Here is a 13,848-nt window from a genome sequence, read left to right on the forward strand (position 1 = left end):
CCCCAAATGTGACTAAAGGGAAGTAATCAACGTAATAATTTTGTTCCTTGAGCATCTGCAATTTTTCAATCCATCAGAAGTTGTTCTCATGTGTGCTGATGTTTCACGTTTGAAGGTGTCCCTGGTCTTAATGATGTGCCAGTATCAGAGGTTAGATGTCCTTTTTTCTTTTTTTTTTACTTTTTTTACTTTTTTTTTCCTCTCTAGATCTACAGCTGAAAGTTACAGAGATTATATTTTTAAGTTGGGTTTTTTTCTGATTTGTATTGTTTTCTTTCCAAATGCACAACAAATTACAGATACTGATATATTCTGTTTTCAATGTTTCTGTACATAAAACATAAAAATTCTTGCCGAAAAAGTGCAAAACATGTCACAAATGGTGTTACAGTAACTTGCATAATTTTTGCTTAATTTTGCTTCTTTTTTTTTTGGGGGGGGGGGCATAATTTGACCATCTAAATTTGCATAGTTCTGCGGAGGCAGATTACCTCTCTAATGACTTGGCAAAAAAATATTGGCTGAAATTTGCCCCAATTTGTAGAACTAACCAATGTAAAAAAAAATATTGTTCAACTAAAAACACAAATATTGAGTGTCCTGTCTTCTCACTGGAGTGTGAGAAAATCCGTTCTTAATATCCCTGGTTACAGAATTGTTTTCTCGGTAGGTACCCTCGATGATGTCGCCAATGCGCTAATACACAAAGGACGGAGGTTGACAGTGTTTATTTAGATACCTAAGGTCTGTCTCCAGTCTAAATTCACCTTGCTATTTGGGAACTAAATGAATCGGACTCACAAATTGAAGAAAAAAGTCAGGTGTGCACTTCTGAATACACTTAACAGTCTCTAATTTTCTCATTTCCTTTTCAACGAAGGCTTGTTCTTTTGTGCTCAATACAGGGTTTCTCAAAAGAAAAGGCTGTGGTAGATCAATATAATGAATTTTTACTCCACAAGATATCCATTTTAATACTTCCGAATTGTTCGTTATTTTCACCCAATTGTCCAGTCTCAGACTAGCAGCACCTTGAAACATTAAACATACACACCCCAAGAGAAATGGCAGTTCTTTAACGTAAATACAGCCTCCTGATTGGCTGAGTATCTATTATTCATCGTCCGGCCTCGACTTTATTGGCGGACGACTGCTGCCGAATAGGGATCCCCCGTGACCTGAGTAGTTGTAACTTCTCTGTGCCCCTGCTCTTCCAAACTGGAAAGGGGGGAAGGTCCGACCCCGAGCCCTGCGAGGGTTGGTAGTGGTAGATCTATGCTGACCTTGTCGCGATTGTGCTGCAGCAAGCTCGGCAACCACTCTTAGGGAGATGCGTCGTTAAAGATCTCAGAATTGTTTTCAAATTGTCTGAAAATGCGGGATATTTCATTGTTGAAAGTACTTTTAACAACTATATTCGCGTATTCACTTTGGAGAAATCTGATTTGTGCCTTAGCACATGTCACATTGTCGCGGTCAACTCGAGACGTATGGGATGGGTCAATAGAAGAAAGAACTTTCAGGGTCACCTCGGCATTGTTTTATCCCTGTTGACGTGTCGTTCAGTTTTAGTCCAACTGGGATTTGCACACGGGTTAGAGTCTCTAAAACGCTCAAACTCTCTTTTTAAGTCAGTTGCTTGCAAGCGCGCAGGGCTGACTGGGGCTGCTTAGCCCTTTCGGATTCGAGCGTCGCTCTGTTAGTCGTAGGATTACAGTAATTTAAAGTAAAGTCTTTTGGCGCACTTACTGATGATACGTATGTAGCCTCAGCTGATTCTGTCGTCAGAGTGGGTCTAGACCTGGGTGGTTCAGCGGAATGTGTGTTTTTGTCCCCGTGAGGAGCGGGCTTTAATGCAGTCTCTTTCACGATTGAAAGTCTCTAATCTAGTGACAACAACAAGTTTTTAATATCTTACAGTTTTGTTTCCACACCTTCTGCCATGCCCTTGAGCTGTTACAGTACCTCTTTTCCGATGCAGAAACCAATGGAAACAAATGTTGACACGATGATCAATGAAGGGGCTCCAAGTGAAAAAGCACAGTGGCAAAGACAATGGAGAACACATTGGGATTTCCAGTCGTTGTCTGCCTGTTTTACTTTTTCCCAGCACTAAAACCTTTCTTATGTTAATTTGCTTCTATTTCCTCAAATGAACTCAAAACAAAACCAAAAAAATGTTGTGGCGATGACCCTTTGGCATTTAGATATCTAATTACTTTTTGTTTAACCTGCAGGTGGACTTTCCAGCGCCAGGAGCCATTCCACTGTCAACTGTGTGAAAAGCTTCATCGCAATACCAGCACGGGACATTACGAAAACCTGCAGAAAAGTGTAAAAGGTACGGAGTTGGACCCCCAATGTTGGGCGCCCACAGACTTGACAAATGAGAAGTCGAGAAAAGCAGGACGTCACTAATCACGTGAGGTGCAAGACATGCGCTTTCGTGGTGCAACACAAGCTTGAATAGACCTAATATTTATCTTGGATAGGGGTTTATTGTTGTTGTTGTTGTTGTTGTTGTTGTTGTTGTTGTTGTTGTTGTTGTTGTTGTTGTTGTTGCTGCTGTTGTTGTTCTCGTTGTCGGTTGGGGGGGGGGGGGAGTTTGTCTTTTTCCGTGCGTGTTTGTCCTGCATTTTTATACTACTTCTTGCATTTTGTTCATTTACACTTTTCGTTAGAAAATTAAGGTTGGTATAACTATAGGTAGTGTAGTGTGTAAAACCCAACATCGCGAGGTGTGCTTTCAACGATGTTGGGGTGTGTTTTGTTTGTTTATTTGTTTTTGGTTTTGTCTTTGTATTTTTGGGTTTCTTTAGAGGGTGCTTTTTTTTTGTTGTTTTTTTGGGGGGGTGGGGGGTGGGGGGGTTGTAATCAACGATTTATAACTTGTTCAGCTAAACTGTCCGAAGTACCGTTCAAGGGAGTAGCAGCTCTTTTTTAAATCAATGATTTATTACATGTTGTTTTATGATGCACTTAAACATGGCCAAAGAACGGTTCGCGGAGGGTAACAGATGCTGCTGGCCAAAAACCTGTGCAGTGGCGTTTTACTTATAAACATAGTCACAGGGGCTGCAATGCAAGCGGGGGGGGGGGGAGAGAGAGAGAGAGAGAGAGGGGGGGGAGAAGAGGGGGGGGGAGAGAGAACATAGGGGGTTTTTTCTTTGTCGTAGTAGAGACCCGAGATTTACACCTTTTTGACCACCAGCTGTTGAGTCCGAAATCTTCAGACAAAAAGCTGTGGAATGCCGTGGAAATAGACTGCTTTTACAAAGCGCATATGTTGCTCCAAAGTGGGATGCACCTGTGTTATTAGTCACCTTAAAACACCTTCAGATTTCGACTTTTTTTCAGTTCCCTTTGAAGCATTCAGTACAAGCCGCGGTTTAACGATTAGGCTCTTTTCTGTTGCCGCGGGAGACCTGAGTTCGAATTCCGAGTGTGGAGAAATTTGTGTCGAGAATCTCGGTCTTTCTATGGGGAGGTTATATCTATCTCAGCCCAGATTTATCCACTGACAGGTTGGGTCGAAGCCCACCATGATGACCTGTGTATTAAAGGGGGTGTAAGCAGACCTACATTTTCTTATCTTTTTTTTAAATTATGGCCTGCTCTTTAATTGGCCGAACTAAAAAATTATGGTCTAGACGTGACAGACAAAAAAAATCCCCTTTGATTTTGGACAACCGATTGGGTTTGGGCAAGCCAGCATCAAAATATAATGAAAAAACTCTTATCAGACCCTTTGCAGCCTGTGGGACGATGATGCAAAGTCGGAAGGGTTTACCCTAGCAATGGTAATTTCACAAATACGTTATGTTGTAAGTCGGGTCTATTTCTCTATATTTTAATCTATATGTAACACAACCAAATGGTTCCTGGTCGCCTCTCTTTTCCATATGGCTTATTACTTGCGAGCACGCACCAGTATTCCACTGTCCGGTGAACTTGATTTTAAATTCAAGGAGTATTTGGGGCTCTTTGTGTTCTTATATTTCGTTGTCGCTTGTCTCTTCGTTTTCTCTGCTTCTGTGTGCACTTGGGGTATTTTTAACAAAATCCATAATGTACTGATGCGCCATATATTACAACCTCACCGTTATTGCACGTCCCCATTGTTGTTGTTGTTGCTGTTGTTGTTGTTGTTGGTGGTGGTGGTGTTGTTGTTGTTGTTGTTGTTGTTGTTGTTGTTGTTGTTGTTGTTGTTGTTGCTGTTGTTTTGGTTGTTGTATGTTTTACCCTGCCCAATTCTATCATCTGGCGCATTTGTGTTTAGTAGTAACAAAAAATTGCAGCATTTAGGATTTTGAAACTAGCTGGTTAGTCTTAGAGTAAATACACAAGAGAAAAGAAAGATAAATAAATCTTTCGCTCAAATAACGTTTTTAGTCTGTTACAAATCCATGGCTAGCATAGCTCCAACTAGAAATGGTTACAACAACAGCTGGTTAGTAAACTCGCACAAAAAAGTCAAGGAACAAAAATTCAAAGAAAGATAACTGAAGAACAGTTTAACCAAATTTATTCATTTTTTCCAAAAAGTTGCTTTCAACTCTTTAGATTAAGTGTGTACAATTTCAGATTTCAACAAAAACGAGAAGTTCATGTAATATGAGTTTAAGTCACACTGGTCGGATTTCAAAAGTCTGAATAGCCATAGTTCTTCATGAACATGGTCAATAGTGGGTGTAGCCAGTCCGTTTGATTAAACACTCGGCACAGCGTCGACGTATGGACAGGACATGCCTTCGGGGGACTTGTTGCTGCAGTAGGTTCTGGACGAGGTAGCCAAGAGTTGCTTAAGGTTTTGTGCAGGAGAGTGGTTGTCTCTTAGCCACAGGTCAGTGGGATCCCAAATGTTCTCTATTGGGTTCAAATCCGGACTACAAGCTGGTCAGTCCATGCGGGTGACAGCTCGCTGCTACAGGAAGTCCCCAACGATTCGTGCGCGATGTGGCGTGGCGTTGTCGTCCTGCATTACAGCCTGGGGTCCAATCTGTGGCAGGAGAGAAACAGCAAGGGGGTTGCAGGATTTCCTTCCTGTACCTTTCTGCGGTCAAATTGCCCTGTATATGGTACAGGGGGGTCTTGTGGTGAGCTGAAAAGCCTCCCCACACTGTAGGGCGCCACCTGCTGGATGCACTCAGTGTGGAACAGCTCTCCTCGGCGCCTCCAGACGTGGGCTCGCTTGTCTGGGTGCAGCAGGTTGAATCTGGATTCGTCCGAGAAGACTACCTGGTCCCACTGACATTGTGTCCACTGTGAATGGTGAGCAGACCACGCCCGACCAGCTGCTGTGTGGGGCAGTGTGTGCCTTGGGCACCTGGCAGGGACACGAGAAGCGAACTTGGCTCTACGGATACCGTTCCTTACCGTCTCCTCGTTCTCGTGGACATTGGCAGTCACCTGTACTTGGTCCCTGGTGCCATTTGAAGTAGTGGTTCGTGACGTCACGGCCTGTCTGACAATGAACCGGTCGATGCTGTCGTTGGTCAAACATGGCACCCTGGTTGAGGCCTGTCCTGGACCCTTCCCGTCGCTCGTCATCGCTCTTGCAGCCTCCATATGACTGATGGGGACACCCCAAGTCGATGTGCAATAATTGGGAACGTGGAGTAATCTTGCAACCAGGCAAGGACTCGTCCTTGGACCATCGTGTTGTAATGAGACGTGTCTGAAAATCGCTGCCTTATAACTTATAAAAGGTTGTAAGGGAGCAATAATCACACCTAAGACATCTGTTTAGCACGTGCCAAGCTTAGTTTTAGCAATGATAATACATAACAAGATGGGCCACTCAGCCAAAAAAGTGTCCGCAGGAAGTATGCTCTTTGCTTCAGATGGCGCTGCAGTCTGTTTTGAAGCTCTCTTTCGTTTTTCCAGAAGAAGAATAGGAATAGCACCTCCTTGCGTGCGCAGATCGACTGCTGTTCATCAGCAGTTCGGGTACGTTCAGTGCGGAGTTTTAGTTTTTTTATATTTTAATGACCTCTCGCCTTTCATTCTAAAGTCAAATTAAACAAAGAAAACCATCACCCTTTCCTCCGGAAGAGGTTTTTTGTCAGCGTAACCATTTTAAAAAAGCGTTCTTCCGAAATTTATCCAAAAAACTTGCTAGTTTCACTTTGATTTTGTAAAACTCAAGTAGGGTAACTCTGTTCGCAAAGAGTGCGCTTTTGTGAAGAGGGCGCCACCAAATTTGGAGGACACTTTTTTAATTGGCTCAAAGAGAGAAGTGGCCCATCTTGTTATGTACTATCATTGGTTTTAGCTAACAGTCCCTATGCCAATGTTGCTGAAGCAGAGAAATTTAGCCCATTTTTCATGATTTTCGACTGTGTTTCAGACAGCCCTGCGCCGTCACTGTGAAGCTAGTGCGGGCAAATTTGCTGTACAGGCAAACTGTGTCTAGTTGTCAGTGCATGTGCCAAGTTTGGTTGACTGATCTTAACGGGTTTGTGAGATATTGAAGTTTAAATTTGACAGGTGAAAACACAAGCTGTTCCTTGACTTTTTGGGCGAGTTTAGTTAATTGTACAGATAACGTTAGTCCTACATTTCTCTGCTTTACAAGTCACGAGGTGGGCACCGTCTTTTCCACTCCCTTGTGGAGTCGTCTTTAAAGTGTCACCGAAGATTCCGAAAGTTTGCCCGAAGTCTCTTATTATGGCGGTGACATTGTCCGTATTGGTACCTAATTTATAGGGTCAAGACGAGTAAGTAGAGGGGAATAGATAGAGATACAAATTTGCTGGTATGGGGGTGGTGGTTTTATGTTTGCATCTGTATATATTTAGCCTCTTTTTAATATTTGGTTGTTGTTGTTGTTATTGTTGTTGTTGTTGTTGTTGTTGTTGTTGTTGTTGTTGTTGTTGTTGTTGTTGTTCAAGTTGTTGGCTTTTGGGGGTGTTTTGTGTGTGGTTTATTTGTTGGGGGGGGGTTGGAGGGGGGGATGCGGTGGTGGGTTTTTTTATTACACTTTCATTGTATTTCATGTAATGAGTGAGAGCACTGTGCCATATAAATCATGAACATTCCATGCACCATGTGGGCGAGTTTTGACAATTTTTCTTTAAATTGATTTTGAGATAATACATAATTCAAATCGATTGTTGCCTTTTCATCAAGCAAAATTAAACATTGAAGCAAAACAATTTTTCGTTGACGGCGTAAACAAATAAACGGATATATTTGCACCTCTCATCGTTCTTTTCTTTTGTCATGAGCCCATGGTTTCAGTAGTTCACTTATACATAAGGGTGATGTCATAGAAAGTGGGCGAGATCTAACTACTTCCTCGCGAGGTGAAACGGAATCAGCTGTGCTATTGCAAGCAGACGACCTGAGTTTGATTCCTGTTTGAAAAGAATTGCTATCCAGCATGCTGGTCCTTCTACTGGGACGTTGTACCTTTCTCAGCCTGGGTTAGCCCTGACAGGCAGAGCCGAAAGCAGCCTCCTGAATGCCTAAAGTAACTAAATTTAAATTATGTCGTTATCGTCTCTTTTGGTGTGGATTTAACGAATGTCTTGGCATGGTGAGGATGTTTTCAAGGCTGAATCTCTGAATTCAATGTCCATTTCTGATATTAGCGAGTTGATCTGCTGGATTAACTTAAGTTCAAGAAAGGCCTGTTAAGGATTCGAACTAGCATCACCCACTTCGAAACCTAGCTCTCATCTACATGTTAGCATAATTTGAATTCACAGTCTTACAACTAATGAAGCGTGTTATTTTTTCTAAAGTATATCTTTCTATCTATCTATCTGTTTATCTATCTATCTATCTATCTATCTATCTATCTAGCTATCTAGCTATCTATCTATCTAGCTATCTAGCTATCTAGCTATTTAGCTATCTATCTGTCTGTCTATCGTAACGTTCCCTGAGTACAAAGGTAGTGCACCAGCGTCTGTGTTGTAGCAGTCAGGCGCTTCGCTGCAACAAACAGGAGACACGAGTTCGATTCCCGAGTGAGTAGACAATTTGTATCCAGTATCTTGACTTTTCAACTGAGAAGTATCCCTCTAAGCGAGGGATGGCCCTGACATGCAGTGTCGGAAGCCCGCTTCCTAGATGATCTAAATTGTGTCTATGAGGGCGTAAAAACGCATACAATGCTACAAAAAAAAGAGCAGTACAATTGAGCATGTGAGTCTGTACGTTCTTGTGCGTCGATGGAACTAGATTCGTATACGATCTCTTAGTATTTGAAAAGTGTTCAGAAACTATTAAAGATAGATAAGCCTATCACTATCAGGCATTTTGGATTAGCATTAGTCGACAGTGAAGTCTGGCCACCGGAATGTGACCGGGAGGGGATGACGGATGTTACTTTTTGTTTTGTTGTGGAAAGATCTAACGGCTGACAACACAGGTTGATACTCATGGTTTTGTTGAGAGCGTGTTGCTCAAATTTCTCTTAATAAACTTTACCCTTTGAAAACGAATCTGAACTGTTATGCTTGCATGACTGCTGATGGGAAAGAAAACTATTAGATCTAGATCTACATTCATTAAATGGTGCCGAAATCCGGGAGTTTCGTTTAGAAGTGGTGAGTCTAAGAGAAAGAGGACCTGAGTATCGAGTATCGATAGGCCTAGATTCTAGATCCTGAGAAGGCCTAGATCTAGATTGAAGACAAGACAGAAGAATGGCCGAGGCTGAAGAAAGTGAAACTGGGGTGGTTGTTTTGCCATCTCAGGCCTTTAGAACCAGGACATCAGCCAAAAGTTGGCTCACTAGAGCAGAGAAAGCACTCCAGGATCTGCTGACTAAAGCAGAGGGAAAAGTGTTACTGAGTGCAACAGAACTAGAATTCGGAATCGAACAATTCCAAAAGAGACTGGAGGCGTTCGACCTCTGCCAACAAAAGGTCGAAGAAGGGCTCAAATAGAGCAGTTAGAGACAGAAATAAACAATGCTGCAGACTTCCGAGATATAAAAACCAGAAGCTTAGTCAGAGCAAAAGAACTGCTCGATAGAACAGTCGGGGACAGAGAAGGGTGGTACAACTGGGACAGATGAAAAGAGGCTGTTTACACAGACTCAGGGCAGAGCCCTTTTCTGTCATTATGAAATTTCTGAAAGGGTCATCAGACAAATGTGGGACTTGGAATCAGTTGGGATTGTGGGAAATGAGAATAATGGTATGCCCACTCCGGATGAAGAGAAGGTACTGAAAACCTTTAACAAAGACATCCTGTTTGATGGAAACAGATACGAGGTAAGACTGCCCTGGAAGAATAGAACCTTGTTGATGACAAATGAAGAAGAAGCCTATGTGCGGCTTGAGAGACTGACCAGAAAGCTGTCAAAGAACCCTCAGTTGAGGGAAAGGTATGATTCTGTGTTAGCTGACTTAGAGAAGGATGGAATAATTCATGAAATTTCACAGGATGAACTAGAGACGGAGCAGACAGTTTTCTATCTCCCACACAGGCCAGTGGTCAGAGAAGATAGCATTACAACCAAGGTCAGGCCAGTGTTCGATGCCTCAGCCAGAGGTAAGAATGGAATCTCCTTAAATGACTGTATTGAGACGGGTCCAAATTTGATTCCAGAGTTAATTCAAGTGCTTCTACGTTTCAGAAGATGGAAATTTGGACTGACGGCAGACATTCAAAAGGCCTTCCTACAGATCAAACTCAACAAAGAGGACCAGAATGTACACCGATTCCTGTGGGATGTCAACAATCAAATCAGAGTGATGAGATTCGACAGAGTCATCTTTGGAAATGCTTGTAGCCCCTTTTTATTGAATGCAACATTGAGATTCCATCTTGAAAAGTTTGCAGATTCCAGGACGGTGAGAGAACTCAGAGAAAACCTCTATGTTGATGACTGGCTGACAGGAGCGGACACCGAAGAAGAATTGGTGGAAATGATGACAAAAGCAAGGGAAACTTTGGAACAGGGAGGATTTCCTCTTACAAAATGGGCATCAAACAGTTGTAGGGCTAGAGAAGCAACAGGTAAGACATTCCATGTATCCACAGAAGCCACAGGCGCAAAGGTAACTGGAATCTCATGGAACACCGTGGAGGACTGCTTCAACTTTGAGACCCTTGAAGTATCAACAGAGATGGTGTTGACGAAGAGAAAACTACTGAGCATCATTGCCAGAGTTTTTGACCCTCTTGGAATGCTGACCCCATACACCATCACTTTGTAGATACTCTTTCAGCAGGTCTGGAGGGCAGGCCATGACTGGGATCAAGCACTACCAGACGATATACAAGAACCAGTCTCGAAATGGATCGAGGGACTACAGGAAATTAGGAACTGGGGACTTCCCCGCTGCCTATCAACCCAGGCCTGGAGTAGCATTGAAGCAATGGAACTGATTGCTTTCTCTGATGCGTCAGAAAAGGCCTATGGATGCTGCATTTATTTGAGGGTTGTGAATACAACTTCAATTGAAACATCACTGATCTTATCAAAGGCTAGAGTTGTGCTCCACTGAAGAAGATAACTCTCCCAAGACTTGAACTCTTGGCAGCAGTTTTGATGGCTAGACTGGTGGTATTTGTGAAGAGAGCACTCAAACTGGCAACAAACATACCCTACACCTGTTGGACAGACTCAAAGATAGTGCTGCACTGGATACAAGGCGAACCGCACAAATGGAAACAATTTGTCTGTAACCGAGTGACAGAGATACAAGAACTGACAAACCCAGCCAACTGGTAACACTGCCCAGGAAGGGTCAATCCTGCTGATCTCTTAACCAGGGGCTTGAAAGCTAGAGGATTGATGAATTCCTTGCTGTGTAAAAATGGACCTGAATGGCTGAAACATTCTTGTCCTGAACCAACCAAAGGATCCTTGATGAAATCTGAACAAGAAAGGATACTAGAGACAGAAAGTGAAATGGCAGGGTCAGAGGTTGTGCTGATATCTGTCACAGGTGAAAGGAACCCATTCATCGATTATCACAGATTTGGGCAGTTTGGAAAGCTGTTAAGAGTAACAGCATGGGTGCTTAGCTTCATAGGAAATTTGAGGAAACCAAAGTCACAGAATTTCTCACAAAGAATTTCATCAGATGAAATAAACCAGGCGAGAACGACTCTCCTCAAATGCATCCAAAGAGAGCATTACAGACAGGAAATCTATGACCTGCAAGAAAAGAAAACAGTGAGCAAGAGGTCCCCGATAGCAGCACTCGCACCTTTCTTAGGAGAGGATGGATTGGTCCGGGTCAAGGGCCGACTGGAGAATGCCCCAAGCCTTATGTATGATGAAAAGCACCCAGTGGTGTTACCAAAGGGGCGTTTCTCATTTCTTTTGAATCGCTCGCAACACATGCAAATGAAACATGCAGGAGTGGAAACTTTGATCACAGCTATGAGAAACAAATACTGGATATCAGGAGTGAGAACGTTATCCAGGAAAGTCTGCAAGCAGTGCATAAGTTGTCAAAACAGGATTCCAGACCACAGGATCAGGCAACAGCGCCATTGCCAAGAGAGAGGATAACCAGGGCCCCACCTTTTTCTGTTGTGGGGGTGGACCATGCAGGCCCAATGTACTGTGTAGACACTGGAGAGAAGAAGTTATACATTCTCATGATTGCCTGTGCGTTGACAAGGGCTGTTCACATTGAACTAGTTGACTCATTGTCTGTAGAAGATTGCATTTTGGCTCTTCGGAGATTTTCAGCAAGGCGTGGCATTCCCTCAGTGATTTACTCAGATAACGCCAAGACATTCAAAGGGGTGAGTAATCTCATTCAATGTCAGATGGGTCCTATGACAATCACATGGAAATCCAATGCCCCCCTTGCGCCATGGTGGGAAGGTTGGAGGGAGCGTCTCATCCGATCGACTAAATCTGGACTTCGGAAAACAAATGGAAAGAGATCAGTGACAAGGACGCACCTGGAGACTCTCATACATGAAGTAGAGGCTTGTATCAACTCTCGACCTCTCACGTATGCAGCTGAAATGAAGAATCCTTTGACACCGTCTCATTTCCTCATTGGCAGAGGGACACCCATGGTTTCAGCAGAGATCACAGACTACTGCAGAGACTTTGCAGACTTCCAGAGGAGAGAGCAAGTACGGCAAAATGCAATTGAACAATTTTGGAGAGTGTGGCAGAATGAATACATAAGATGTTTGCCACCTATGAGACTGAGGAAGCCCAATGAAGAGATGAAGATTGGCTCACTAGCTCTCATCAGAGAGGAAGGCAGGCCTAGGTTACAATGGCCTTTAGCTGTTGTCACAAAGTTGTACCCTGGAAGAGATGGGTTTGTCCGAGCAGTGGAGTTGAAAACAGGTAAAGGGAAAATTAGCAGACCCATTCAGAGACTTCACAAGCTAGAGATTTTTGAAGAACAAGATAATGAAGAAGGGGAATTGCAGGGTCCTCTTCAAGGGGATTCAGACCCATGGGGCGTCTGGGGAAACCACTGTCACTGACGAAGGGTCTGAGAATTCAAGGGAGACTGTGTCTTCCTCAGGGAGGGTGATCAAAAGAAGGGCAATTCTTGACTTGTAAGACTGTGGCTATTTAAACTGCACCAGGGATTGTGACAGGTTACACTATTATTACAATGACTTTATGTTAACTGTAAATCTGAATTCACATTTGGTCAACATAACATAAATATTGTTAGTGACTTGGTTTGATTTAACTTGAGAATTGGAAGGATTTACTCATTGATTTTGTTCAATTTCTATGGGTGCTTTAGATTGTTCCTTTTATTACCGGTACATTCAGATGGATGTTTATGTTTTGTTTACAGGACAAGAACAATATTCTATCCTTTGAAATTTAGTTTTATTGATCTTGATGATGTGTAGTAATATGCTCAGAAGAATTATTTTGGTACTTGAGCCATGGTAGGCTTACTTTCTGATGGAGGTCATTTGACACACTTTGTTTGATTCGTGTATGACACTGATACATGACTGTATGATTTCTATAGATTGGTCCCTGATAGATAGTAGCAAGGTTTGCCTACTTGATAGAAATTGGATATGATTTGTAATTGTTGAGTAATGATACAGCGTATGAATGACTTATGATTATTTGACAGTAGAAGTCTATTTAGTATTAGCATGATGACTTTGGAAGAGTGGGCAGTACGCTTGATAAATAGAAGTTGGTTATGGACAGCACTTGGATTTAATGGGAAGCTACAGGTACATTCCTAGACTTGGGACTTCTGAGATTGATAATGCGGCTTATTGATATTGATGTAAAACCAGTCCAGAATGTTGATCTGAGACAGAGATGTATTTGAGTATTACATGAATATTCTTAGATTGATGAACCTAATACGGTTAAGGTTATGAGAATTTATTCACTTTTTTTCTCTTGCGGTATTTTGAGCTGTGAATGTTTGATATTGAATTGGAGTACTGATTGAAGTTACATTAGCTACCAGTAATTGGATTGTTGACTTTTCGGATTGTCAGGGGAGCTAATCCAAGGTGGGGAGTATGTTAAAGATAGATACGCCTATCAGGCATTTTGGATTAGCATTAGTCGGCAGTGAAGTCTGGCCACTTGTGGTGTGCGAGTAAGCGAAAAATCTTGGTCGAGTAATGATCGGTTAAATGCAAAACTGTTCGGTTAACCGATGAAATTGACCGAAAAAAATTTTCTCGACCAAGAAATCTAGATCGAGCAGGGGTCAAAAGTCATCGCAGCTGCGCCGTAAGCACGCATTTTTCAGCTGATGTCTGGATCTAAAAATAGCTTTTGGTCTTCGTCGCTTCACGCGGTATAAAAATAAGAGTCAAGTAGATCGAGAAGATGCGTGCAAAGTTAGTTAATTTGTTTAACTTGTATTTTTATTGCTCCTTCCGGGAAGATTGAAGAATACCGGA

General features: G+C 42.5%; 3 protein-coding genes across 3 annotated transcripts in view; all 3 read left to right on the forward strand.

Moving 5' to 3' along the window:
* Positions 1 to 2,487, forward strand: part of LOC101851729 (alpha-(1,3)-fucosyltransferase fut-6) — a gene marked incomplete in the record, with an annotated part of 13,712 nt that extends 11,225 nt beyond the window's left edge. The window contains 1 exon segment of the mRNA XM_013081696.2: positions 2,238 to 2,487. Within this exon segment, the coding sequence (XP_012937150.1) occupies positions 2,238 to 2,418 (181 nt within the window).
* A 6,620-nt stretch (positions 2,488 to 9,107) lies between these two features.
* On the forward strand, positions 9,108 to 10,178 carry LOC101851945. The gene has a single exon (XM_005096948.1). It carries the CDS (start codon positions 9,108 to 9,110, stop codon positions 10,176 to 10,178), a length of 1,071 nt encoding a protein of 356 aa, XP_005097005.1.
* A 1,354-nt stretch (positions 10,179 to 11,532) lies between these two features.
* On the forward strand, positions 11,533 to 12,432 carry LOC101852173. The gene has a single exon (XM_005096949.1). The coding sequence runs from the start codon at positions 11,533 to 11,535 to the stop codon at positions 12,430 to 12,432; it is 900 nt and encodes a 299-aa protein (XP_005097006.1).
* Positions 12,433 to 13,848: the final 1,416 nt, after the last annotated feature.

Source organism: Aplysia californica, unplaced genomic scaffold (assembly GCF_000002075.1).
Source record: "Aplysia californica isolate F4 #8 unplaced genomic scaffold, AplCal3.0 scaffold00142, whole genome shotgun sequence".
NCBI lineage: Eukaryota > Metazoa > Mollusca > Gastropoda > Aplysiida > Aplysiidae > Aplysia > Aplysia californica.